The sequence below is a fragment of the Lepidochelys kempii genome, chromosome 10 (assembly GCF_965140265.1).
Source record: "Lepidochelys kempii isolate rLepKem1 chromosome 10, rLepKem1.hap2, whole genome shotgun sequence".
NCBI lineage: Eukaryota > Metazoa > Chordata > Testudines > Cheloniidae > Lepidochelys > Lepidochelys kempii.
The window spans coordinates 47,408,605-47,436,508 of NC_133265.1; the positions used below are offsets into that span (position 1 = coordinate 47,408,605).

At 52.8% G+C, this 27,904-nt stretch overlaps 1 protein-coding gene across 11 annotated transcripts; it reads right to left on the reverse strand.

Moving 5' to 3' along the window:
* Positions 1-422: 422 nt before the first annotated feature.
* ULK3 (unc-51 like kinase 3) lies at positions 423-27,582 on the reverse strand. Of its 11 annotated transcripts, none has more exons than XM_073363295.1 (16): positions 27,336-27,579; positions 25,340-25,480; positions 24,482-24,602; positions 23,889-23,993; positions 23,057-23,200; positions 22,072-22,154; positions 19,495-19,650; positions 19,168-19,273; positions 18,548-18,588; positions 17,812-17,914; positions 17,467-17,531; positions 14,125-14,203; positions 13,962-13,999; positions 12,748-12,795; positions 12,467-12,521; positions 423-3,442 (listed from the first exon to the last, which is right to left on the reverse strand). In XM_073363295.1, the coding sequence occupies exons 1-16, from the start codon at positions 27,435-27,437 to the stop codon at positions 3,426-3,428; spliced, it is 1,404 nt and encodes a 467-aa protein (XP_073219396.1). In that variant the 5' UTR covers positions 27,438-27,579; the 3' UTR covers positions 423-3,425. The 11 variants fall into 11 exon arrangements, 6 of the variants coding, with proteins under 6 accessions (XP_073219396.1, XP_073219395.1, XP_073219397.1 ...); XM_073363294.1 differs by having other exon boundaries at positions 13,962-14,002; XR_012161243.1 differs by lacking the exon at positions 13,962-13,999 and having other exon boundaries at positions 3,409-3,442.
* Between the last annotated feature and the right edge of the window lie 322 nt (positions 27,583-27,904).

Consider the following 27,904-nt stretch of genomic DNA (forward strand, 5'->3'; position numbering starts at 1 on the left):
CGTGAGCTACAGCTCACTTCATCGGATGCATGAAGTGAGCTGTAGCTCACGAAAGCTTATGCTCAAATAAATTGGTTAGTCTCTAAGGTGCCACAAGTACTCCTTTTCTTTTTGCAGATACAGACTAACACGGCTGCTACTCTGAAACCTGTCATTATGCAAGGCACAGAATAATTGCAGGTGCCCAAGCCCCCAGTAAAGTCATTCTTGGTGGCTGACAGCAAATGTGGGCGGGTGGGTTTGCTATTCCCCTGGGCTGGGTCAGTATTAGGAACAGGGGCTGCAAGGTTCATTAATCAGACCCTGTGTGAACAGAGATGCTCATCCCCTACAAAATGCAATATCTGGTCTGTGTCCAGCTGAATAAATGATGGTTCTGTGTCTGAGCTGGGCCCTGAAGAAAGGAACTAGGGACTAGAGTGTTTGGAAAATTATTTAATAAAGCCACCAATCAATTACATTTTCTTTCAACGCAGCAGACTTTGAGAAAAGCTCTGAGCGGTGCTGGGCCCGTTCCCAGAGCGCTGCCTCCTGCCAAGCTACTACTGCCATTTACCATTCCCTCCCGTACGTTTCAAACCAACAGTGGTCAGAGCCAGAGGAGCTGCCCGTGGCTCTGAGGAGCTCACTCGTCAGCCCAACATTCTACAAGCAGGACAAAAAGAAAAATCATAACCAAAAATAAGAGATGAGGTAAGGGTCAGTTCAGTCCAAACTAATGCTGGGGGTTTCAGGGTTAAGTGATGTCTATAAATAAAGACTGTCACAGGGAGGAAAGGATCAGTCAGGCTTGTGGCTCAAAGCAGCTCCAAACAGCAAGACCCAATAAACCCAGTGCTAGGGGGAATTGGCGGTTAGCAATTCAGCACCCAGGGATAGGGGCATGGGAATAAGGCCAAATCCTCATCCCAATCAGAATTTTGTCATGACCTCCAGTGGGATGAGTTTGGCCCGGGGCCTGCAGCGTTTCAGGGGAGTGCAGGAGCCGGGGAAAGTTGTCAGCATATAGTACATTATATGTGATTTTATTATATCCTGCAAAGTCGGGGGGGGGGGAGAGAAATGGAGCATATATACCTATGAAAAGTCAGGGCAGAGGGGCAAATCAAGGTCTGGGAGGGGTAACTGCCCCCTTTGCCCCATAGCAAATGACTCCCCTTGTCTGGGATAGTCCAGGATCTACAGAAATAAAGGGCAGGAAAATTAGGAGAAATTCAAGCTGGCGTATTTGGCTTCAGACAATACAGTACACAGATGTAGGACCAATGCTCTTAGGGTTGGCATGAACCGTTCTGGTCCCCTAGCTTGCTTAATCTCTCCCCAGCCATTTCAGGACAGTGTTGCTACAGCCTGAGAGAATGCTTGTTAGGGACACGGTATTATAGAAAGAGACTGGGGAGGACACACGATGCACACAGTGAAATTCTGCCCCCAAACGGAGCGACTAGACTGATTGAGATCTCTGATGTAGGAGCAGGGAGCTGACTGATCCATTGACGAAGGCACATCTGTAGTACTCGAGTCAGCACTAGAGCTGGGCAAATAGATTTTTTTGGTTCACTGGCAAGTCTGGAAGGTCAACAACAAAAATGGATTTGGGGCAAATGAAATTTTGTTTTAACAAAATCAAAACATGATGTTTTGATTTTGACCATGTTATAATAAAATTCAGAGACAGATTGGAACTCAAAGCAGTTTCAAGCCCATCCCCCCCCCCTTTTTTTTTTAAATAGACCAAAACAATTCAGCAGAATCACCATGAATTCGTGAAACAATTCAGTGTTGCCAAATCTGCATTTTTAACTGGAAAAAATAAAAGTTTCTTCACCCAGCTCTAGCCACGACCGACCTGGAGTGCTGCGCATGTCAGTGCTCGGTACGGTATGGCACAACACCTCCACTCAGCGCGCCATGGCTCACCTAAGCATCCAGCTCATGGATCTGTCCCCAGCCCTCAGGAGCAAACTGCAGTTTTAGCTGTCGTTTGGCCTTCCCATACCAGTGAGTGTTTTCTAAGCGGCTGGCTGGATTTCCAATCCCGTCAGTCTTAAAAACAAGCTACTACTGACGGGTCTGTTTAACAGTCAGCTTAGGATTCAATTTAAAAAAACAGAGCCCTGAATAACTAAAACACAATTGGTAAAAGCTCCACCAAATAGATTCCAGTCACTGGGAGATGCTCTGGTGTGGCTTTTACCGGGATTAAAGGTGCACAGTAGATAATACTAAGACTAAGGGCCTAATCCATTGATTTGGATCAGGCCCTTCTAAGTGCTTTTCTTCCATAGATCCCGAGGGTCCTGATCCTGCAAGGTGCTGAGTGCTCTCAGCTCTCGCTGATTTCAGGAAAGAAACCAGGACTCTCACAAGGGTGCTCAGCCCCGTGGGGCCAAGGAGGGGCAAGCTCCTTCCTTTCTCTTCCCTCAGGTTGTGGACAGGGAGCCAAGTGCTGGTTGTATATCACCGGCCAATCAGGAGACAGGATTTTGTTAAAAAGGTGTCCTAGACGAGGATTTGTGAGGAGAAAGGAACATGTATGGCCGAAAGGAAAGATGAGCACACAGTGCAGGGGATGATGGAGAGTTTAGAGGGGGGGGGGAATCTGCAGGAGTTAAAATGAAGAAAACAATATTTATCCCGCTTTTTAAACAGTGAAGGAGATGCGAGGGTGGAATAGGCCGTCTGCCGCAGTCACGGAGCCCCTGATTGGAGGGATCGAAGTGTGCAACTGGGGATTAGGCAGAAATACATTCATACCATCCTGCAGCCAGGGGGATGGGACTTAGACCCTTTCCTCAGATCCCCCTCAGACCCTTCCCAGCCCCTCTATCCACGACTCTGTTGCAGAGAGGCAGTGAGTGTGGAAAAAGCAGCCGTAGAGAGCAAATCCTTAAGGAAGGTACCGCTAAAGCCCCCTGCCTTCTGTTATCATGTCCCTCAGGGGGTCCCTAAAGGCCAGTAGTCTACAGCAACACCACACAAATGCCCTGTTTGTATGATCAACCCTTTAAGCTCTAAATCTTGTCATTATCCCCTAGCTACCCAGGCAGGGGTCAGCAATGGAGCTAAGGTTGTTCCTTGACATTAAATACTAAAAGGTCTTCTTTAATTCTCTCTTTGCTTAACATACGACAAACCCATTTTTTACAATGATTTGTACATATATACTGCGTATATACATATGTAAAATCACCAGACAGTGCATATAAGTGAAACCCTCTAGATAACCTCCTGTTCTGGAACTAGTGTGACAGCGTGTATAGAAACCAGCCAAGTGTCTGTTAATACACGTACGCAAACCGCGATGCACGCACATGATTCCTGGGTGGGAAGTCAGATGAGGAAGCTGATGGCGAGGAGGTCGGACGGTATCTGTTGCCTTGGGTGCTGTACTGATCCCCCGGGGGTCCATGCTCACCTGGGTGTTACTGCAGAGTACAGGCTGTGACAGAGGAAACAAAGGGGGGGGGGGGCGGAAAATGGAAGATTATTTACTTAGCTTGTGAACTCTTCAGTGCAGGCACTGGGGTGTCACACTGGGGCCATGATCTGCTACCATGGAACAACAAAATAATAAATTACATGGTTGAGACATCAGACTGAATCTTTGTTCATTCCTGGCCTGCTGGACTCCAGGACAATTATTGATCATGCTTATTATGGTACTGCCTACAGACCAACCAAGATCGGGGCCCCATTGTGCAGACAGTGCTCCTCTGAATTACAGAACTCAGAACTTTCTACAGGTTGTATGGATCTGGATTTTTAGCAAGGCACCAGAAAACACAGGCAAGCAAGGTTTTAAAACCAATATAACCACACAACGTCAGGGCCTTTCTATATTATTTCCCAGCCTTGCTGATCATGGAAAGTTCTGTCTGCAATCAGAAGCCGTTGCCTTTAAAACTTAACCTCCAGCCCAGCTCCTTCAGGAAGAACGATTCTCAGAGCTACTCTTAAGCCAAGCTGTGCTCCCTGCTAATGTGGGGAAGGGAGCAGGGACCAGGATGCGGGAAACTGGACAGAGTGACATGCTGCATCCTTCTCCTCCTTTTCATTCTGTAGGGATAGGGGTTCACAGTCAGGAAGGCAGTGGGAAATAAGGGCCAGGGAAAGCCATCCCCACCACAAGGTTTAACAGCATCCAAGCGCAAGCCACGCTGGTGCTGAGTCTGACCTGAAAGGGACCACTGATTAAGGGCCTTTGGAATGAACGAACTTTGGTGTTTTTTCATCCAGCATTGAACGGTGCAGGCTGCTAAACTGACAGGAAGAGCGACTGTTCTGCAAGGCCATCAGGAGCTCAAAGGTTATTGCTTGTGCAACACAATTCACCGCTTTCCATAAAGACGCAGCTAATTTCCATCCCAACCCCATTCACCTCATTTCAGAATCCTAAGGGCCTGGTCATGCTCTGGCTTCAGCAGGTGTTGGATCAGACCCCAGATTTTCTAGGGCAGAAGGGAGAGCATGGCCAGGATCACAGCTGCCCTCGATGACATGCTCACAGCCTGGCCAATAGCCACCTTAACTCCTGCTGCATGCCTGCAACTCCACTCTGGACCCCAGGGGGATTTATGAGCAATGGAAACTGCAGCCCCATAGCAAGCAGATCTCTGCAGAGATAGCTGGCTTGTTGCTCTCTGACAGCCTGGCTTCTGCCATTTGCTCTCCCTGCCGCCGGAGGAAATCTGTGTCTGATCCAACAACAGCTGCTGAAGCCAGAGCAAAGACTCATGTGCTTAAATGGCCACTGGATCAGGTCTTTAGGATCTTGAAATGGGTCAGAATGTAAATGCAGTGAGTTGGGTTTGGATTGCCACGCCCCCTCAATGGGAACAATCCCAGGAAACTTGGGAAGATCGACCCACAAGAGCTGGGTTAAATCCAAATCCTATGGGGCTTTTCCACTGATCTCACTGGGCTTTAGATCAGGTCAACAGCACTGTTCCCTTTTTTTTTTTTTTTTTAAAAGGACATCAACTTTAAAAAACATCACTTCTGTTGGAAATTGGTTTACTTGCAATTGTAAGTAACATTTTGGAATGACATCTACAGTATAATGAGGCTTGGTGGAATTCGATTTTATTTTTTGATAATTTTGACATGTTTATTTTAAAGGATTTTTAAAGATTTTTATCTATTTTAAAATGTTCTCGCGCAAAATTACAGGTTTTCAGCTATTTTTTTTTAAACTTTTATCAATTTAAATTGTCCAAGTTTTGGGAAATGAAAGGGTGGAGTGGGGAGAGACAGTAATTACTGAAGGACGGGAAATGTTGAGATTCAAAAAGTTAACAATTTAGAACTGTGAAAACACAAATTGTCAACATCACATTCAAATATACAAAGTAAATATCCTGGAGTCAAACTAACAATTGCTCAAAGCAGCATTTTTTATTTACTTTGCCTGTCTGTACATTTTGATTATTATAGATGGAAATATTTTTTGGTTTGTGTGTGTGTACGGTAAAATCGATGCATTTCAACATTTACCAATAAAATCGAACTCTTCCAAGACTACTTCTTATAAGAGAGAAATATCATTCTGTTTTTGTCTTTGCTTTGCATATTGTGAATAGTCAATTTCACTTTTTCCCCTGTTTCATCAGACAGATTCCTCTGTTTATGTGGGTCTCACATAGCAAAGGAAGGGGAAAAAACCAACAACTTAAATTGGGCTGTGTGATTACTAACCAATCACAAAATCTGGCCGTGGGAACTAGGGGCAGGACCTGAAACCACTAAGTCACTTTAAAAAAAACAAAAAAAAAACAGACAAGATTTCAAGCCGACAGTGCTCCTGTAGGAAGTGAATTTTAAGGGTGGTGAAAGGAAACAGAGGACTTCAGGGCTGGTGTTCTGTTTATCTACAGAACAGGTACATCACATATGGTGCAAGCTTGCAACATCCTGTTCAAAGGGATTCCTGTAGGAGCGACTGGATCATTCAGGTTTCTTAAACCACTTGATTCTTATTAAGGCTGCCAACGAGGCAGCTGGAGCCAACAGCGAAGGTAGGCTCCTGTCATACGGAGACCTATCTGTTAAGAACAGGACTGGACAGAAGTGATCAGGAACAGTCAGCATGGATTCACCAAGGGAAGGTCATGCCTGACTAATCTAATCGCCTTCTATGATGAGATTACTGGTTCTGTGGATGAAGGGAAAGCAGTGGATGTATTGTTTCTTGACTTTAGCAAAGCTTTTGACACCTCCCACAGTATGCTTGTCAGCAAGTTAAAGAAGTATGGGCTGGATGAATGCACTATAAGGTGGGTAGAAAGTTGGCTAGATTGTCGGGCTCAACGGGTAGTGATCAATGGCTCCACGTCTAGTTGGCAGCCGGTGTCAAGTGGAGTGCCCCAGGGGTCGGTCCTGGGGCCGGTTTTGTTCAATATCTTCATAAATGATCTGGAGGATGGTGTGGATTGCACTCTCAGCAAATTTGCGGATGATACTAAACTGGGAGGAGTGGTAGATACGCTGGAGGGCAGGGATAGGATACAGAGGGACCCAGACAAATTGGAGGATTGGGCCAAAAGAAATCTGATGAGGTTCAATAAGGATAAGTGCAGAGTCCTGCACTTAGGACGGAAGAACCCAATGCACAGCTACAGACTAGGGACCGAATGGCTAGGCAGCAGTTCTGCAGAAAAGGACCTGGGGTGACAGTGGACGAGAAGCTGGATATGAGTCAGCAGTGTGCCCTTGTTGCCAAGAAGGCCAATGGCATTTTGGGATGTATAAGTAGGGGCATAGCGAGCAGATCGAGGGACGTGATCGTTCCCCTCTATTCGACATTGGTGAGGCCTCATCTGGAGTACTGTGTCCAGTTTTGGGCCCCACACTACAAGAAGGATGTGGATAAATTGGAGAGAGTCCAGCGAAGGGCAACAAAAATGATTAGGGGTCTGGAACACATGACTTATGAGGAGAGGCTGAGGGAACTGGGATTGTTTAGTCTGCAGAAGAGAAGAATGAGGGGGGGATTTGATAACTGCTTTCAACTACCTGAGAGGTGGTTCCAGAGAGGATGGTTCTAGACTATTCTGAGTGGTAGAAGAGGACAGGACAAGGAGTAATGGTCTCAAGTTGCAGTGGGGGAGGTTTAGGATGGATATTAGGAAAAACTTTTTCACTAGGAGGGTGGTGAAACACTGGAATGCATTACCTAGGGAGGTGGTAGAATCTCCTTCCTTAGAAGTTTTTAAGGTCAGGCTTGACAAAGCCCTGGCTGGGATGATTTAATTGGGGATTGGTCCTGCTTTGAGCAGGGGGTTGGACTAGATGACCTCCTGAGGTCCCTTCCAACCCTGATATTCTATGATTCTATGGAACCAGTTTACTTCAGGATATGTAACCAGCTACCCATCAGGCGGAAAATGCTTTTGGTCACTTCACCACTGGGCTGAAGGTCAAGTGATCTTGAGCTTTCATGATCAAGGGGACAGGGAAAGACTTCATATCTTCTTACCAACCCTGGGGCTCCCTGGTTCTCTGCTTTTAACCCTCCACACTGCATGTAAGATATGCAGATCCATCCATACTGAGGAGACCGGGCAGTAGAAGATACTCCTATAATTAGCATCATTTTACCAGATGCCGAGCGGCACTGTCCTGAGTTTGCTAAGCAGATGCACCCAGGGGGCAGAGAGCTCTTGTGCACGGATTACCCCAGACAGAAAGGTGGATGGTCACTTGGAGTCAGTATGCCTGACACACAGGACTATCCCCACAGCTGTTGCAAGAGGAGCTTGGTTTATGGCACCATGCCCACTGCAGAGCACTAATGCCGGAATCCCATGGCTACCCCATTCTACGCCGCTCAAGAGCTTATTGCAGGGAAGATGTAGGATTAAAATAATCATCATCATCATAAAATGCCCCCTCCAGGCCTCCAGGAAGCATTTTTATGTCAAATGTGATGAGCTGAGCCCTTCATGTCTAAATCAAATCCCCACTCCCCATCTGCTCACGTATGAGGGGAGCGGCGGTAGTGGGGCCTGCAGCCGAAAAGCTACTTTGCTCGCAAGCTCCATTAGCCCCTGACCTCCTTCCTCCATCAGCATGTGAGTAAGGAGAGATGGAAGGAGAAAGAGACAGAAGGGGGGGGAAGCACTTCCCTCCATTCAGTGTTAAATTCACACGCCCCTATGTTCTAGGTGCTGATCAATGGCCTGGTCACATGGTGATTGAGAGACAGGGGTCCAGGGCAGGGCGGGGGGGCACAGAAAGGCTACAACCCCATTTGGAAGCCCAGCCTCCCATTTTGCAGGTGCAAATAATTGTGGGTGCAAACACATGGGAGCCACAAACACTGTTCCTTGAGCATCTCCAGAGTCACCAGTGGTTTTGGGTGCCAGACTCGATGCACTTGAAAGGGATCAGATTTTCCGAGGAGATCTGCTTAGCACTTTAAAAGGGTCTCAGGTCTGACACCCACCAAAATATCACTAGTCCCTCTGAAAATCCTGGCCTTCACTCATGTCTTCAGATCGTAACAGACATCTACGAGACCTCTACTGAGAGTCAAGCCCCTGTTCAGGTGGGCCAGGTGCCACTTTCCTCACTGCACATACTGCAAGGACAACAGCTGGGTCCTGTCATTTATATAGCACCTTTCCGTGGCCAAGGAGCCCAGAGCATTTCACAGACCATATATGTACAATTTACCATTAAATGCAGCCACCTCTGGGGCGGATAGCAGCAACCAACTAGCACATTGCACAGTAGCTGGGAGGGGACATTTTGGTGAGACAACGTCATTTGTTGTAAACAGGAGGCCAAGAATTCATCCTGTGTCATTAAAATATACAGAGACTCAGGCTGGCAGGCACAGACAGGGCCCGGAAAATGGACAAAAAGCAAATAGCATGAGTATGTGAGTCACAGCACATTAGGGCTTGCACTTCCTTCTTCCTCCTACAGGGGTCAGGCTGGGAAAATAAAGGGTGGCACCCTCCCAAGCGCTGCCCGCCGGTCACGGAAAGAAGACGCCACTCGCAGCAGACTGTGCAGGTCTTCCCTCTCTCTCGGCTGCTTTGATCAGGGGTGTTATAGTTAACAACATGGACACATAAGCCAACATTAGGTTTCAGAGTCAACATGCCCACAGAATCGAATGGGAGCAATTCACACTTCTCAGAGCTATTGTTTCAGGCTGCCTGAAGACTCGGGCATACACCGCTACCCCCGTTTACACATTGTAAACCTTCACCATGTGAACGTTTACACCCATAAGGAGTAGAGACTATTTTTCAGATCATGAAGCCACCGAGAGCTGGCCGAGCAATGGGAGTCCAGGGAGCGTGGATCCCTGTTTCAATGTAAGAGCGAGCAGGGCCACAGACCGTAGCAGGGGGAAGCAGCCCAGGAGCTCAGGCCTCGGCAGAGAACTCAGGAGAGAAGTGACTCGTTCCCCAGCAGCGATCTTAGACCTGGGATGGGGGAGAGGGGGGGGTATTTAAAATATTTCAGTTCACTGCTATCAAAAATATAAATAATTTTAAGAGTGCGGACAAGTATCTGCACAGAGCCTGGCTCCCAGCATGCCACCCTGGGAGCATGAGGTGAGAGCCAACTAAACATTAAAGGGTTAAATCCTCTTGACACCCAGCCAGGCTTCCTGGACTATTCCCGGGGCTGGAGCAGAGCTCTCCCTCTGCCGTGCCAGGCTGTCACGCATGTCACACGCCCACAGCCCCCCTCTTCCCCGCAGCCTGGGGTGCAGCAGGGGAGAAAAGAGCTCAGGGTGCGGGGGGAGGGGGGCGGGTGTTCGCCAGGTTTGCTGGTCACATGACTGTGCAGAGCAGGGAGGAGAATCTGTGGGAAGGGGATACAGGTAAACCGGGGGAGAGCTAGTCCAACGGCAGCAGAGAGAGGACGTCCCCTCCTGGCTCTCTATGCTGCATCCCGGCAGGGAGAACAAAGCTCTCATTTTCCAGCTCAGTGGATCACACAGATTTGCTGGACTCCCAAGTGCTGAAAAATCTGGACGACGGGTCAGATCAGCCAGTGCAGAGGTACTTGTAGGGACAGCACCCTGCTCCCCCCATCCCAGTCCCAACATGTCACCTGAGCAGGGAGAGGCACTGAGCCATCCATGCCCCTTAGCTTCTGCCCTGGCCCTGTTGAATCTGGCCCATGCCCAGTGCGGGAAGGGGCCCTTCCTTATAGCACATTCTCTGGAGCATTATCCTTTCCAACTAGCCCTTCCCATGGAGGCACAGAGCCAAGCGCCCCATGTCTATTTCAGTTCTAAGGGCTGCCTCTGGGGGCCCCTCTGAACACCTGCCCGCCCCCCTCTGCTCATCCCCTCTGCTGACAGGACAAAGGGAAAGGGCATCCCCCTGTGATCTGTCAAGCTTAGGAGAGGGACGCAGGACAGACAGACCCTTGCCCCTCCTTATGGCTCCAGATCTGTTCAAGAAGAAATAAAAGGATCCCCACAGCAGCCTCCTGCCCCCACGGGGAGCTACCAGCCTCTGGGACGGAGAAATGGTCCCACCTGGCAGCTTATTCCAATTAACCAGTCAAGCACAAAGAGGATAGGGATTAGCAGCTACCTGTGGATTCCCCCAAGCTGCAGAGAGAAGGCACAAAGGCCTGCTTCTACCCCAATCAAACGGGGAGGGGACAATCGCGCCCTCTTCCCCATCAAACCGTTCCAAGTTCAGAGTGGGACAAGCACCAAGACCTTCCCTAAGCCCCATCCCCATGCATAGGGACACTTACCCTACCCCACTGAACAGAGGGGACAGCCACAGCCCCTTCCCCACCTCCGATCCCAGGCAGCCAGGAGCAGGGGAGACACCTAGGCTTCAACCTCTTCTCCATTCCTGGCTCTGGGTATTGCTACTTCTCCTGATTCCAACGTAAGGATCCCAGGATGGGATTTTGAAAAGTGACACGGCGGGTCAGGAGCCTGGAGGGGTGGGGCTGGCCAGGCACCTGCTCTTAAATCCAGCCACTCTTCACCACCTGGGGTGGTTGTAAGCCGCACAAGGGAGGCGTGGCATTTTAGAGCCAAGTACAGACAACTGGTCTCTTCCCTGCAGGGCGTACAGTCTAGATTAGATGTAACAGCCCGGGAGGAGACGGCGGAAGGGGCACGGGAACCATCAGGGGATGTGCCGACTGCTATGTGTGCATCTCGCGTGCCAGGCGAGGTAGATAAAGGGAGAGGAATGGCTTAAGCAGCATTAAGACATTTGGATTTTTGTCCATGACATAGGAACTGGGAGAGTCGGGCGAGGGGCTGAGAGGGGTGGGCAGCGCTGAAGCTGTGTCTGGAGGCTGCAGAGAGCCCAGGCCGGATCCAGGCTATTCCTGGCCTAGGGGGTGGTGCGAGAGGATGCCAGGAGCCACTAAGGGGCGAAGGAGATCTAAGCCGAGGAGCTGGCCAGGCAGCAGGTGGGAGTAGGGGGCGGTGTGATCAGACAGGCAACAGGCAGGATGAACACACATGGAGATAGGACCCAGAGCAGGGACTACTGGAGTGGCTGATGCAGGGCTGAACGGGGGAGCAGAGGCATATCTGGAAGTTGTCAGCAAGGAGTTGACAATTGGTGGCGTGAGAGCGGATAGGGTCGCCCAGGGATGGAGCATGGCAGGAGCAGGAGGGGACCAAGGATGGAGCCTGACAGGACACTGATGGACAGCAGGACATGGGGCCACAGAGAGAGACACTGAAGGAGCATCTGGACAGGCCCACAGAACTGGCCAGGAGCAGGTCACTGGCTGTCTCAGTGAGAGCTGGGCCAGTCGGGGCAGAAGCCGGACTACAGAGGATGCAAGAGAGAGCTGGGAGTGGGGCAGGAGCAGGCAGCAGGTTCGAGGAGGGGACGAGGAGGAGGAGGAGAGTGGGTGGTAGCTGAAGAGGCAGGAGGGGTTGTGGGAGGACTTTAAGGAACCATTCAGAAGTAGAAGGGAGACGGGAGAGAGGTGAAGATGGCGGGTGGGTGTGGGTCTGTAGTAGGAGCAAGCGCAGCCAAGGCCCTAGGTGGGAGCTGGGGAGACAGCCAGAAGGTGGCAGTGGGTTGTGGGGAGCCAAAATCAAATTCTGAGCAGAGGGGTCAGAAGCCTTGGGGGGTAGAGGGGCTTAGCCAGGGAGATGGCAACGGAGGACATTCACATGGACCCTGCACATTCTCCACAGAGGCTCCATGGGGTGGGAGGCAGAACGGAGGGACAGGACGGGAGGGGAGGGGGAGACCCCACGGGCAGGGTTAGCGGGGCAGACAGAGCAGCGAGAAGCTGGCAGACTGAAGGAGACACAGCCAGGTGGAGAAGGGAGGGCAGCTGGCGTGGAGCTGCGTAGGGACTGGTGCGGCAGGGTTGCGGGGGGGGGGGGGGGCGGGGGAACAGTGCTAATGGGAGGCAGAGGGGAGCTGGCGGTGGGGACTGGCAGTAGGGAACAGCGAGGGGGACAGGCAGGTGTTGTACAAGGCACAATCACACTCACAGCTCCGGACAGACTCCGACAGCATCTCCTTGCCCATGAATTGCGCATCCCTCATCTGGAACACAGAGGGGGGTTCTCATCACACGTTGCATCCAGGGGCCAGTCGCTATCTAGTCCCCAGACACCCCAACATACCGCCCCCACCTTCCCACACCTGGCAAGTGCCCCCAACGTCCCCCCATCCCACCCAGGCCGTTCTCTTACGTTCCCAAGTATCCATTTATACCGCAGCCCCCACTCCACGCATGAATCCTCCCCCACAACCCCCAGCCCTGCTGTACCTTGATCTGCTCTTTCAGGTACTCAGCCCGGCCCATCAGAGTCTGAATCTGCGGGCGAGACACAAACAATCACTCGTCCCGCTCCCTGACCAGGAGTCACAGCTGAGCGTGAGCCAGCAGCTAAATGATGCTGGCTCAGGGGGTTGGGAAAGGCTGGCTTGGCAGCTTAGTGGCAGGGAGCCTGGTTTGGTTCCCTGGGAGACGACAACATGGTTAGCCTCAGGAGAGAGCTGGGACAAATATCCTCAGTCAGGAGGATCATCTGGGGAGGAATCGGGGGGCAGGGGACAGCTGGGATCCAGGAGACTCTACCAGTAGCTGCAAGGACCACCATGGGAGTGCAGCTGGGAGGTGAAGCATCAGCGTTAAGGAGGCTGATTTGGATTCATCAAGCTTGTTTAGTGCAAGGGAGGCAGTGTTGTCTAGTGGTTAGGGCACCAGCCTGGCCCCTGGGGAGCTGGGTTCTGTTCCCAGCTCAGCTACAGACTACCTAAGTGATTTCCTCCTGCCTCAGTTTCCCCATTCGTAAAATGGGATGGAACATGCTTTACAACAGGTGCTAAGTACCGTTATAATCCACTCTAGACCAGTGCTTTTTATTTGAAAAACAACAAAAAAATTGTCCTGCGACCCACCATATCCCACAGTCCTTTGCAGCTGCCAAGATTTGTGGGCTTTGGGTGCCAGGCGGAAACCAGGGAAGGTGACGGAGGGCTGCTGCTGGGCTGTGGGGCTGTTCCTCCTCCTCTCCACCACTCCAAGAAGCGGAGGCAAGATGGGGCCTATGCAGCAGCTCTAGAACTGCGCAGCAGGTAAGAGAGGCAGCAACCCCATGTGAGTTCTTCCTTCCATCTCCTGGCCAGGTTCCTGCTAGATCTTCCTGAGCCAAGGATAATGCTGCTTTTTCACCTATCGGGATGTGATTCACTGAGCTCCCCCACAAACCCACCCCTGATCTAGCCCGTCCCCAGGGGGGTCAGAGCAGGATTGTCGCTGACCCAGAACTTGGCCTGGAGTAATGAAACTTCTGCCTCTCCCCTTGGCAGAGATCTCGCCACTGGCAAAGGGCTCTCAGTATCTGGCCGTGGGTCATCCCATCAGCCCTAGCAGGAAGGAATGGAGGCAAACTCTAAAGCCAAGGGAGCCTGTAACCGAAATCCCCATTGGGCTGCTCCTCCGGGAGAGCAGGTGAAGGGGACAACCCCATTTCATACCTCCGAGTGAAGCAGCTCCCGTCTCCTGCCCACAGGTTCTGCTGGAGAGAGAGCCGGCAGCGTTAGCCTCCAGCGCTGCACAGAATAGCAGCATGCACGGTCTCTGTTGCTAAGCTAGATTCCAGCCGCGCCAGCTGGAATCCCACTGCAGGCTGTAACTCACCAGCTAACATAAGCAGCAGCTCCCCCAGACTCTGCTGGTAGAGATCCAGTGTGTCAGAGTCCTCCTTGCCCTCTTCCTCCTGGAACAGAGACCCCAGGAGGTTACAGATAAACTCCCAGACACTGCATAACATCAGTGAGGAGAGGCAGGAGAGAAAGCTCATACACTGACAGTACCAAGCTCTTATCTAGCACTATTCAGCAGTAGACCTAAAAGCACTTTACAAAGGGAGGGCTGGATCATTATTTCCATTTCACAGATGGGGAAACTGAGGCACAGGGTGGTGATGTAGCTTGCCCAGGGTCACCCAGCACATCTCCTGAGTCCTGGAGAGAGAAATCCTCAAATAGACAGAGATATGAGCACAGGCCATTCGCTTCTGTGAGCATGTGTAAAGGATGTTGCCTGTAATATTTCATGGCTATTATGAGTCTGTCTGTGTGTTTGTTTTATGATTACAAAGGGTTAATTCAGGCGTTAGTTTGCCCACTAGGCAGGAAAGCAGACAGACACTCTAATAGCCCTCCATTCCCTGACACTTAAAGGGACAATGCAGTTATCAGTCCCTTTGAAGTTTGCCTCTGACCATGCTGAATTCAACAGTCCCTGGACTGGTAAGGGAGGGGGAAATCCAGATGGGAAACTGAAACAAAGAACTTTGGAGTGGATAAAAACTGAACCCGTGGGGCACGGGGGGGGGGGGGGAGACACAGTTATGGGGAAACAGATTGAACCCCAGTCTGCGAAATGGGGGTGTCTAGAGAAGCTAGGCCTACCTAAGCCTTAGCTAAAACAGATATGCTCGTAAACTGTTTGTTGTCCTTTCTCTTGTCCCTTTGTCCCTGCTGTTGAGATTAAACAATACTTTGTTTTGAAAAGGTTGCTTTGAAGCTCTGTTTTCACCACAGCTCCCGACCAACCGGAAGTCCTGCAAGTTGCCAAGCCCAGTTGGACTTGCTGAGCAATCCCAGCTAGTACACCTGGGGGGGGGCTAAAACTGAGATCTGGTCTGAGTGGGAGACTCCAGCGGTTCCACCCCAGCCCCGGTGTGGGCAAGAGGCCTGACGCCAGAGGTGGGTGCACTCAGCCAGAATGAGAGGGATCAAAGGTGCAGCTAGCCCTGAACCATGACACTACGTAACACAGTGGCCAGGTGCCCACAGGTCTCAGCAGGGTTCAGACCTGGGATCTTCAGCATCAAATGCCCACCTCTCTGCTACTTAAGCAAAAGGAAAACTTCTGTAACTGTGAGTAAGGACAAGGCTGCCACAGATGCTTGGGCAGCCACTAGAGGGAGACATAGCTTTCACACACACTGTTCTAGCGTACGGTAACTCCTCACTTAACGTTGTCCCAGTTAACGTTGCTTCATTGTTATGTTGCTGATCAATTAGGGAACATGCTTGTTTAAAGTTGCGCAATGCTCCCTTATAACGTTGTTTGGCAGCTGCCTGCTTTGTCCACTGCTTGCTGGAAGAGCAGCCCATTGGAGCCAGTGGTGGGCGCTTGGAACCAAGGTGGACCAGCAGCCTCCCATCAGCTCCCCTAAGTTCCCTGTGCAGCAGCCGCCCAGTAGGCTACCAATTGCCGGCAGTTCAGCTGTCCCTCCCCGCACTGCCTTGTGCTGCTCCTGCCCTCTGCCTTGGAGCTGCTCCCGGGAGCCTCCTGCTTGCTGTGCAGGGGTGGGAGGGGTGCTAATGTCAGGATGTCCCCCTGCTCTGTGGAAATGGAACAGGAGTGGGACCGGGGAGGGGGGGACACAACAGGACTCAGGACGGAGGGAACTTGCTGGCAGCAGCTGCTGTCTCAACTTGCTGATCTACTTAAAAAGGCAATGTACTTAGAGTGCAGTCAGCGTACTTAAAGGGGCAATGTGTGTGTGTGAGAGAGAGAGAGACAGACACACACACACAGTGTGTGTCTCTCTCTGCCATGCTGTGTCTCCTCCCTCCTTTCAAGCTGTTCTGTAGAGTGTGAGGCTACATTTACAACAATGTGTTAACCCTTGAGGGCTCAGCTGAGTCCTAGTTCATCATTTAGCAATAAGGCATCCCACCCTCTGACTCCACCACCTCAACCAAGCTTCACAATCATCATTGCTGTGTACAGTATTTAATTGTTTAAAACTTATACGGTGTGTATATATATAGCGTGTGTGTGTGTGTGTGTGTATATATTATATATATATATATATAAAAAAAATAAAATATAGTCTTTTGTCTGGCAAAAATAATTTCCCTGGAACCTAACCCCCCCCCCCCCCATTTACATTAATTCTTACGGGGAAATTGGATTCTCTTAACATCGTTTCACTTAAAGTCGCATTTTTCAGGAACATAAGCGCAACGTTAAGCGAGGAGTTTGGAGCTCTGGGGTAGAATAATTAACTCGGTGGTCTCAGCTTTCGTTCTCTCTCCAGTCCAGCAAAATAAGACACAAATCAGTCTGTGCTGCAAGGTTACGTTCAGACAGGCTCAGATGGCCGCCCCCTGGCGTGCATCTGCCATGGAAGCAGAGGGACAAACCTGGCCTCTGCACTCCTGTTTCTGCTCCTCTCCCAAATTACCTGGGTTGATATTTTGCAACGGGCTCTCTGAGGTCAGCGCAGAAGTGTTGCTGCATTAAGGGTGGAGCGTAAGGTCTGTTGAGTGGCAACTGATTCCCCCACCTGCCATATAACCAACCAGCAATTCTGGGGGAGGGACAAGTGGATGCCTTTTAAAGTGTAGCTTACACTAGGTTTGATGTGAAAGAATAGCTGCAGCAAGACAATGGGCTTAAAGAGGGTCTGCAGGCAAGCCAGCAGTTTGTGGCTGGCAAAGCTGATCAGGTTTCCCAAGGCATGGAATACATGGAAGGGAGGTTGCCTTTTGGCTGGACATTGCTGCGAATCCTACAAGAGTAAGCGACGTAGTGGGTGATGTCACAGGAAGGGAATTTTCCCTATTGGCTGGAGGACTGGGCATTAGAACTCTGGGGTTCTTTTCCTGACTCTGCCACTTATTCACTAGGTTACTTTGGGAGATTTCTTTCACCACCCTGAGCCTTAGTTTCTCCATCTGTAAAACGGGGATAGCGATAGGGTTGCTTTGTAAAGTACTGCATAAATTATTATTATTATTATTACTCAAACACCTATGGCCCTCACTGATTTGGGATCCCAGTGCCCACTAATTCCTTCCAAGCAGTGATCTTGCCCAGGCTGGTCCCTAGCTTTGCCCCTATCCATGTAGGGGTCTTCACCCTGTCTCTAGCCTCCTCCGCTGCCAGCGTATCAGGTGGCTAAGGAGGGACAGCAATGAGCCAAAGCAACAAATCCTGTCCCTTAACCCCGGGACTCACCTTAGCCATGGCTGCAGACGCCACCTCCAACGCAGCATACAGGCGGGGTTTGTCCCTGGACATCTCTGTAATGAGATGGTCCAAGAAAGGGTGAGGCCTCAGAGCAGCCCAGGCAGAGGGAATACCCCCGCTCAGGGAGGGAAACTAGGATTCACTACTGCGAGGGGGAACGGAGCAGCCCTCTCTACCTGCTACCAGCACCCCTGCAAGCCCCGCCCTCCCAAGTGGAGTCAGCATTCTCTCCCCCTTTTAAGCCCCACCCCCTGCACTCTGGTCACATGGTACAAGCTGTCCTAGGCCCATCCCTGGGGGTGGAAGGGAGGTTTGGCCTGTCCAGGGCGTTACCTTTGAGGATGTTCCTGGCGGTGTTGCCCTGCTGCAGGAGGGTCTTGTTGTTGGACGTCACCAGCGTCTTTAGTTCCTCTGCTCGCGAGATGTACTGACCCACCTGAGGAAAGCAGAAGCAGTGGCAAGCCTTAGAGGTGCCCTAGCATGTTATCCCCCCCAGGCTGGCTCCAAGGGCACAGCACCCATAGCTGGCTCTCACAGGAGGGGTGTGTGGAGGAGCATGGAGGCAGCGAGACACCATACCCAGGATCCCACATGAGGCGCCAGACGTACCCACAGATAGTGCAGGACCCACTGTTCTGTTGGCCAACCCTCCCTTCTCACCCTCACACAACTCCCAACCCAGCCCACCCTCCCTGGATGCTCCCTCTCACCTTCATGCCAGTTCCCAACCTTCTCCAGCCTGAGCTCCCATCTACCTACCTCCCCTGCCAGCCTCACCCATCCAACCTGGAAAGATCTATGTAGCTAAGGAAATAATACAGCCCTCATCACTGCAGTATCTGAGCATCTCACAGTCTTTGGTGTATTTATCCTCACACCCACCTGGGAGGTAGGGCAGCGCTGTTATCCCCACTGTGCAGCAGGGGAAACTGAGGCAAAGAGAGGCTAAGTGACTTGCCCAAGGTCACACAGAGTCTGGCTGAACAGGGACTTGAACCCTGGTCTCTCAAGTCTCCGGTTAGCACCCTAACCGCTGACCAACCTTGCTCTAGCATGGTCGGTCACTGACCTTTGACCTGATCGCTTCTTTCCTGCGAGCATCAGTTTCATCTGCGGAAGATAAGATGGGGGATGAGTTCACACTGACAACTCCAACCCCTAGCCCAGGATGTTAGAGTCTCCTCTAGGTCTAATGACCCTCAGAACATTAACCCCCACCCACCCCACGCAGAACACTTGGAGGGTCAGGGAGTCCAGCCAACACCTTGGCCTTTTCTGGCCCGCACGGAGCTCCTTTACTTAAGGTGGTTTCCAGGCCTGGGGTGAATGGGGTGTGTGTGAGAGACCCACACACTAATTAGCCCCATCTGCTTCCAGCTTCCTCCCAACCCCCAAATAAGAGTTTCAGCAATCCTCCAATCCCCACTCTTCCCCTGAGAGACCATTCCCAGACTGGTGGGCTGGTCCCAGCCAGAGCAGAGCGGGGCGATGATAAAGGCCCTTGAGGAGAAGGGATTCAGGTGGGGGATCACTTTATAGCGAAGCTACTTGAACTGGTGACATCATGCAACAGGTGAGCCCTTGTCGCCAGCGACTGCTGTGGGCAGCATCCCCGCGGGGCCTGGTACCATTCCCACCAGCCACGAAGAACAAGAGGCAGATGCGGGAGAAACAGGGTTAGTCACTCACAGTGCAGGGCAGGGACAAAAAACTCCAGGGCCTTGCAGTAGAGAGAGAGGGCGGCTGAGGGGTCTCCCTGCTGATCCTTCTTTACAGCTTCCATTACCAGCGCGGTCTGGCACAGAGAAGAGGGCAGGGGAGGGGGTTAGAGAGGCGGGCAAGGCTAGGATCTGTACTGCACCAGCAGAGCGATCAGGCTCAGATCTGGTATACACCAGGCCTACTGCACTGTAACCTTCTCTCACAGCGGTGCCCCGGGTCAGTGCCTGGCAAATCCAATGGGAGCTCCCTCAGAGCCGTGCCCCCGAGTGATCTCTCGGCGTCAGTCAGACTCACCGCTTTGCACAGGCTCTCTGCGCTGGGCATGTGCTCCATGTCCACGAAGGGATGGGTGAAGAACTCCTCGAAAGAGATGCGCTGCAGCGGGTTCCTCTCCAGGAGGCGCTGCAAGAGATCCCGGCACCCCTGGGAAAGCCGGGGCCGGCAGGGCAGCTGGGGGACAGAGAGATACAACAGGCAGCTGCACACGGCGACTTTGAATGGCTGAGGCCTGGCCAGCTTGAAGGAGCCAGGGTCACCCCTGCAGATATGACTGCCCTTGTACGGGGGCCCAATGGGGACAGGAGGCCCCCTAGGAGATCTCCCAGCCACTCCTCCCCTGCCCCCTCCACTGATCACTTCTCACACCTGGACATGGCTCTCCAAGGTTACCAGTGTCTCTATCATCAGAGGCAGGGCACAGAACTGGGCAGGACAACCTTGCAGTAGTGCCCGATGCAGACACTGGATCCCCAAAGCCCAGGCCTTTGGATGGTCCTCCCCTTGCTCCGGGCAGGGCCTCTGCAGCCATCAACAAGTGAAGCAGTGATAAAGTGCGCTCCTTCCCCGCAACCCCGGGGCTCAGCAGGCTGTCAGCCCCTGCCAGCCTTGGGCCAAGCACAGGAGACCCTTTTGGGCTACACCCCATCTCTGGGCTTTTAGTCACACAGGTGTGATGCTGCTTAACCTCAAGTTTGCCTGGTTCCAGGGGAGTCCACGCAGAATTCACCTGCTGTGGGGCCAGCCTGCCCCCCTGCCAGGCCTCACTCACCCACCACCTCCTGTCTGAGGCATGTTCTCGCCTTCCACTGATTACAGGCCTGCCAGCGGATGGCAGAGGCACAACAGGTGGGGCAGGCGGTCTAGCAGCGAAATCATCATCATCCCCTCTTTAAAGAGGGGCTCTCAGCTAGTGCTGCCACGGGCCGTGAAGACAGCTCTGGAGTGGAACACAGCTGGAGTCTGCACTGCAGTGATGCGATTCCTGCCTAGAAGGCCAGCCAAGCGCTTCGTGATCCCTTCGGAGGACGGGCGCTGTAGGAAGGTGAGACGATATCGTCTCCATGCGGACGTGGCTGCTTACCATGACCACAACCACATCCAATGTTGGTGGGATATATTTACCTCCCCCGTGGGACTCTGCCTGTAACAGATCTGTTGTCTCTGAGAAAACCCTTTGGTTGCCCTCCAGCAGAGCCAGTCATGTCTTTTTACTCATCAGCGTCACCGGCTGAAGCTGGGAGTTAGTCTGGTTTTTAAACAGGTGATCACTTTGAGCAGCAATGACAGGGAAGGCAGGGCCGGGGCATGCAGCTTGCTCCAACTCCAAGACAGAGGTGAACACAGCACGGTCTGACTGAGACAACAGGCCTCGTCTCTCTGAAAGGGACACTCAGCTTTGCCAACTTTCACAATATTTGGTGTTTTCGTAAAGCCCCGGCACCTGAAGCTGGATGATTATGTAAGAATCTCAGTTTTCATTTGATAAAAAAAAAAATCCAGCTCTTTGATAGTGGGGGAAAAAAAAGCTTGGAAACCCAATCCCTTCAAGTCACCAAAGCCAGGGGAGAAACAAAAAACACAGCATTTATTATTGTTAAAAATCTCAATCTTCAAGTCAATCTCACAATTTCTCAGGGTCTTGACTGGTGATTTCTGAACCTCGGGGGCTGGTGAAACTGGACGTTGTCAAGCCAAAAAATTGCAGTTTGTTCCAATTGCCTTATTTGGGTTACACCCAAGACTATTCAGAGGATTTTGACACTTCTCACTTGCCCTAGTGCTGCCTTTGACCTTTCCCTCTGCTCAGCCAGTGCAAGGAGACAAGTCCCTTCCACTTTTGTTTGGAGTCCATTTCATTTTTGTTCCAAGTCAGTTTCACTTTTGGGCACCATGCAGCTGGCCTTGCAGACTCCCCAGGGGAATGACTGCTGGTTTTTAAAATCCTCTTTCCCCTTGAATGATTTTTTTTTTTTAAACTTAATAGAAATATTTCTACGGCTCTTAGGTTTGGTAGAAAGTTTTCGGATGTGGGGGGGTAACACAAAATCTACACTTTGGACTAAATTTGACTCAACAATGTCCCTTTCCAGCCACTGCCCTCCGTGGATCAATTATTTCTGTGGTTTTCCCATGTGTCTGGGACTTTCCTCATCTTACTCTCCATCCAGTGTCTATTATTTCCCCCTTCCAGGGGGAACAATAGACACTGGACTTATGTGCCTTGTTTGCTCTTCTCCTTCACCTGCCCCCTCCTTCCACCCTGAAGTCCTCTCTCTCAGGAAGTTCTAGTCTCAGGACTGGAATGCAGGCCCAGGTCTCTCGAGCCACACAGTGCTCCATGGAGCAGCAAGCTACGGAGCAAATCCAGATCAGCACAGATTGTCTACACCCCTGGGTGGACACACACTCCTGCTGCCCGCGCAGGCTCCTCGGTGAAAGCAGAGTTGCCTTCGCCTGCCCTGATTGAATCAGACACATTAGAATAGTCACTGCTGCAGTGTGCTGGATCAGAGTGCTTCCTGTTTGCCAGTTCTACCCGTACAAGTTCAGACATCACCCGCCCCCGAGACACCCTGGCTGGCCCAATGTTACCTCGATCACCCGGTTGCTGCGGATTTTCTCCTCCAGCTCAGCAAATGATTTGGAGAAAAAAGGCGGCCTCCCGAACAGCGCCTCTGGGAAGGTGGAAACTGGGGGTTAGTCCTTTCGGTACAGAATGAGGGGAGCGGCTGCTGCCTTATTCAGAGAGATAGAGCAAACACAGCTCAGAGTTGGGGTCATCTGATGAAGGGAGGTAGGGAGAGGGGGAAATCACTGTAAGTTCTGAAAATCCCAAAGGCTGTTTCTGATGGTAAAAATTGCAGGAGATCTCACAACGACCTTGGGATTAAGGGCAGTTTTATGGCTCAGGCACTGGACTGGGTCTCAAGAGACCCAGTTTAGTTCCTGGTTCTACCTCAGACTCCCTCCTGTGTGATGTGGAGCAAGTTATTTAGGCCTAGATCGTCAAAGGTATTTAGGTTCTTAACTTCTAGAGCCCAAATTTTGTATCCACATCCAATCCGCGCTCCACAAACATGGTACATGGATATAAAGCAGAGATCTGCAGATTTGCAGGGCTCTACTAACTCCCATTGAAATCAGTGAAAACCTTTGAGGATCTGGGCCTTTGTCTCTCTGCATCTCAGTTCTCCATCTGTAGTACGAAAGTAATAGCACTTCCCTATCTCCTAGGGGCAAAATTCATCGTGTTTGTGTGACAAATGCACAGCACAGAAACAACTACACAGAGAGTGGGAAGACCCCAGATCAAGTCCTAGATGTCTGTTTCAGTGAGATTTTCAACTCTGATCCAAGAGATCCAGACTTTGGGGAGATTATCCAGACTGAAATTTCAGTTCTCCTGGGGTTTGCCCAGCACTTGGTACCAGGTACGTAATGGCAACACTAGTAGATCCATGGCTCCAGCGGTCCGGCTGTAACATACAGGCAGCTAGAAGGCAAAGACTGAAGAATCTCACTTATGCAAACAGAGACTGACCCCTTCACCCACCAGCCCAGAGGCAGGGAGACGTACCATAAAGAATGACCCCCACGGACCACAGGTCCACGCGGGCGTCATACTGCCGGTGGCACACCATCTCGGGGGCCATGTAGAGTGGGGATCCCCTGAGCATATGCTTCTCGTCCCACGGAGACATGTACTGCGCAAAGCCAAAATCTGCAGAGAGCAGAAAGAATAGAGAGGGGAGCGGCCAAGGAGACGCAAAAGGCCACATTAGAACAAGCTCACTAGGGGCAGGATGGATGGCTCAGGGGACTGGTAATGGGATATGGAGCCTTTCGCCCAGTTCAAATCCAGCCCAGGTCCAGAGTGGCTCAAAGTTATTACCACCCAATGGCCTGGGTGGAACGAGCTGGCAGGTCTGAGTCCAGCTACGCAGGACAGTAACCACCGGGCGCCTTGCTGGCAAAGAATCCAAGGGCCGAATGGAAGCCAGAGACTGAACTCCCCTCAGCATGTGGGCGGGGGACGGCATGTGAGGAAGCCAAGCATGCTGCCACCCGTGCTCGGTGGAGAGTGGATGCAGAACCCACAAAGGGGTTTTCACTTTACTAGAGTGGGAAGCTGAGGGCTCAGGCCCATTCCCCATGGGGATCCAGAGACCTCCCTTCCCCTTAAACCCACCCACACCCACCCTCCAAGCTCCCCGTTATAGCCATCAGCTAAAAGGGCGCCAGGCTACAAAGCTTGTGAAGGCCACTCATCAGCTGGAGGAGTGACCGAGGCATCTCCCTTTTCCCCGCTCCTGCCTGCAATTCCAGGGAGCGAGGCCGGAGACGGTGACACAAACCCAGCCGCCCCTCCGCAGACTCCTGTCCCACCCAGCCCCTGCCCACACGCTGACCTGCCAGCTTGAGATGAGGATTTTCCACGGAGCTGAGGAGAACATTCTGAGGCTTCAAGTCCAGGTGGGAGATATTCCTGTCGTGAAGGAACTTCAGGGCACACGCTGGTAGGACCAACAGATCCAGTAAGAGATAGGAGGGACAGCAGAACATCATCTCCACCCCACTCTGCGGCCCTCCCCCCACCTCCAAGATTCCACTTCCTTCAACGACTCCACCCGACCAGTCACTCCCGTTCCTTCTTACCCTGCTTTCCCTCCCCACCCTGATCCAAATGCCCCCTGCTTGCCCATTGCATTAGGGACCCCAGGGCATTTGTCACAAGAGCAGAGCTGCTGCACCTGGGAAGCGGTGAAAGTATCATGCAATTACCCCCCAAGGACGAGGGAGCATTGGCCTGCTAAACCCAGGATTGTGAGTTCAATCCTTGAGGGGGCCGTTTGGGACCTGGGGCAAAAATTGGGGGTTGGTCCTGCTTTGAGCAGGGGGTTGGACTAGATGACCTCCTGAGGTCCCTTCCAACCCTGATATTCTGTGATTCTATGATCTGCAACCAAGGGCTGGTGAGAGGGGAGGGGTGGGGTCCCCTCACCCAGCTGCTGCAGAAAGAGCCGCGCCACCTTCTCTGGGAGTATCTTCCGCGTCCGGATGAAATGGGACAGATCCCCCCCAGCGCAGAACTCCATGATGAGGTAAATGTTGTCACTGTCCCACTGCAAGACACACACAGAGTCCATCACGCTGACGGGTGCTGGGTTATCTTGTATCCAAATGTGACACAACAGGGATGGGGAGCGGGGAAAACTAACCCGTAACTCCAAGGTGGGAGTACCAGGCATTAGCCTGGCTAACTCCTGCTTCTCCAGGGCTGCAGGCAGGGGGCCTGGCTTCATCCACACTTACACCCCAGGGAAGCCAGTGGGGTTGCACTGGGCTTGTGTATGTGGCCCAACCACAAGCATTGCCCAGGTGCCTCCCGCCAACCAGTCCATGGAATTGGCAGGGCTGTTGGCTCAGGAGGCCCCTTGCTCCAACTCTTCAGTCCCGAGGCACTGACTTCCCCAGTTCCTGGGGGGTGCTAGACCCCCACTCCACCCCAGGCCCCATCCCCACTCCACCCCTTCCCCCAAGCTCCCACCCTGCTTCTTCCTGCCCCCACTCCAGCCCTTCCTGCCCCACCCCATTCCGTCCCCTCCCCCTGCCCTCGCTCCTCTCCCTGGAAGGGAGGGGAAAGAGCTGATCCGCAGGGCGGCCGGTGGGTGCTGAGCACCCACTGTTTTTTTTCTCAGCCCCAGAGCACCTGCAGAGTCGGCACCCATGCTTCCAGTCACACATCCCCCCATTAAGCCCCCAAGCTAGCCCTCCGAGTCCTCAAGAAGCTGGAGAGACCCACTAGCCAACCCGCAGCAATCCCCGCATCTTCTACGAAGCCCCAGTCAGCGCTCTTCACCTGGAAATCCTTCAGCTCCATGATGTGCGGGTGGCGGATGGTCTTCAGGATCTCAATCTCTGTCAGCAAGTTCTCCACCGATGCCCGGTTCAGGCTTTTCTTGTTCACACACTTGATGGCCACCACTTCCCGGGCGTTCTTCTGGAAAGGGAATGGAAACCATGCAGGCTTCCTGCATGATCTTGGGCAGGTCATTGAGGGTCTGTCTACACCACATTGTAAACCCGGATCTGTAGGACACGGCATAAGCGCCAACTTCTTCTGGCGCCGGTGGGTGCTCGACCCACCTCTGCCCCCAGCCCCGCCCTGACTCCACCCCTGCCCCACTGCCTCCTGCCCTTGCCCCACCCCCGTTCCCCAAAGTCCCCACCTCAACTCTGCCCCTATTGGACTCCTTCCCCAAATCCTCACCCCGGCCCCACCTCCTCCCCTGAGCACGCCATGTTCCCACTCCTCCTCCCTCCCTCCTGAAGCTTGTTTTGTGGCAGCAAGCGCTGGGAGTTAGGGGGAGAAGCGGGGACACAGCGTGCTCAGGGGAGGAGGCAGAGGTTAGGTGAGGTGGGGTGGGGGGACAGGGAACGGAGCTTGGCTGCCGGTGGGTGCTGAGCACCCACTAATTTTTCCCCGTGGGTGCTCCAGCCCCGGAGCACTTACGGAGTCAGCGCCTATGGGACACGGGCTTGTGGATGCATTGGTTTCAAGCCCACGCTTGAGTGTCCACACTGCACTGTAAACCTGCGTTTACAATTGCTGGACCCGGGTCTCACAGAAGTGCTACCACATCCGCCATGCTGCACTACGCAGCCCTTCTGACTCAGGTCTGCGGCTTGAGCTGTGCCCACACTGCAAAACGACAGGGCATGGACCCAGGTCCCAATGGGACTTGGGCTCTGACACCCCCCGCCCCCTCCAGCAGGGTGTTGGACCCGGATCTGGAGTGCTTGCTGACTCGGGTCAGACGGATTTGTGTGTGGAAGGAAGCAGGGCTTGGGCTCAGAGGCAGAGCCTGGGCTTAGCATGCAGTGGACATAACCTTAGCGTCTCTGAGCCTCAATGTCCCCATCTGAGCAATAGGGATAATAGCACCGCCCGACCCCACAGGGGTGTGTGAGAATAAATACATTAGCGAGCGTGAGGTGCGCGGGTACTGTGGGTAATGGGGCCAGGTAGTACCTAAGCGATTCAATCCCACATCAATCGTCCATACCTCCCAAGTCAATCATACCATATGGCACCGGCATAGCCCAGAGGAGCCGCGGCTCAGCCGCCCCTCTGCAATCACAGAAGATGCAGTGCTGGGGGAGGGGGGGTACAGGGGGGGATGGAGAAGAGGCAGGATCCAAGACACTGCCTGGTTTAGAAATACAGCCTCCAAGAATGGGGCATGGTGGGGTTCTTGACCAGGAACCCTCATGGGGAAGGAGAGCCCCTGACCCCAAGGAAACGACAGTAGGGGGCAGCACAATGGAAACACCTCCCCATAGGGTAATTCAAGCGCGAATCACGCCAGGCAGGCATTCCTTTAAGGGGAACCATTATCCACAACGCTGCCCCTCTATAGCCCCTTCCCCAGAAGCTCTCACAGGCAAGAAGGATACGACACACAGCCTCCCCGGGAGCATATCGCTTTTCACAAATGGGGAAGCTGAGGCACGGGGCGAGGGCTTGCCCCCAGTCACCCAGAAGAGTCAGAGACTGAAGGAGCAGCCCTGCTGTCCCTGCCAGGCTGAAAGTGCTCCAGCTCCGTGCCAGGGAATGGGTTTGTACCGGCCGACCAGCTGGCAGGGCCTGGGGAAGAGAGGTCTGCTCAGACTCCTTGGTCGGGCCCCCAGGGCAGAGCCAGAGAGGCTCCCTTGGGAGACAGGGCCTCTGAGCGGGGGCTGTTTAAAGCAAGCTCCCACTCGTGCTCTTCCGCTCTCCACCCCCAAGACCCCCCCCCCCCCTTTGCCCATCTCCCAGCCCATCCCCCTCTGGCTGTGCCCAGCAGCCCCATTACCTTCCTGTAGGCTTTGTAAACAGTAGCATAGGTGCCACTGCCCAGCCTCTCGGTCAGGATGAACTCCTCCAGGCGTGGCGGTGCCCAGCCAGCGCCCGCCATCCCGCCTGCCCCATGCACAGCCCCCGGAGGCAGGGCCCCGGCCCCTCCTGGAGCACAGAGCCCCCCTCCGCACACGGCTCCCCTCCCAGGGAGGGGCAGGCAGAAGCGGGCAGCTCGCTTCCTGCTTCTCTTAAAGGGCCCTGACAGCACGGAACAGAGACGGGCTGCCTGGGAGCCCTCTGCCCTGCTCCCAGCGGCAGCGGCGGTGACTGCAAGGGGACAGGAGAGCCCTTAGCAGCAGCCTCTGGAGGGGGCCTGAAATCTCACAGCCGGCTGGCAGAGATGACTAGCCCCCTCCCCCGCAGCAGTCACAACCCCTGAATCCGGCATGGGACGGGACAGCTTGCAGGATCAGGACCTAAGGGCCCAGTTTTGCACGTGGGCCCCTTTACTCAGGCGTTGAAGTCAACGGGACAGTTTATGTAATCTGCACCAATGTTTGCAGGGTTGGGGAATAACTGACAAGG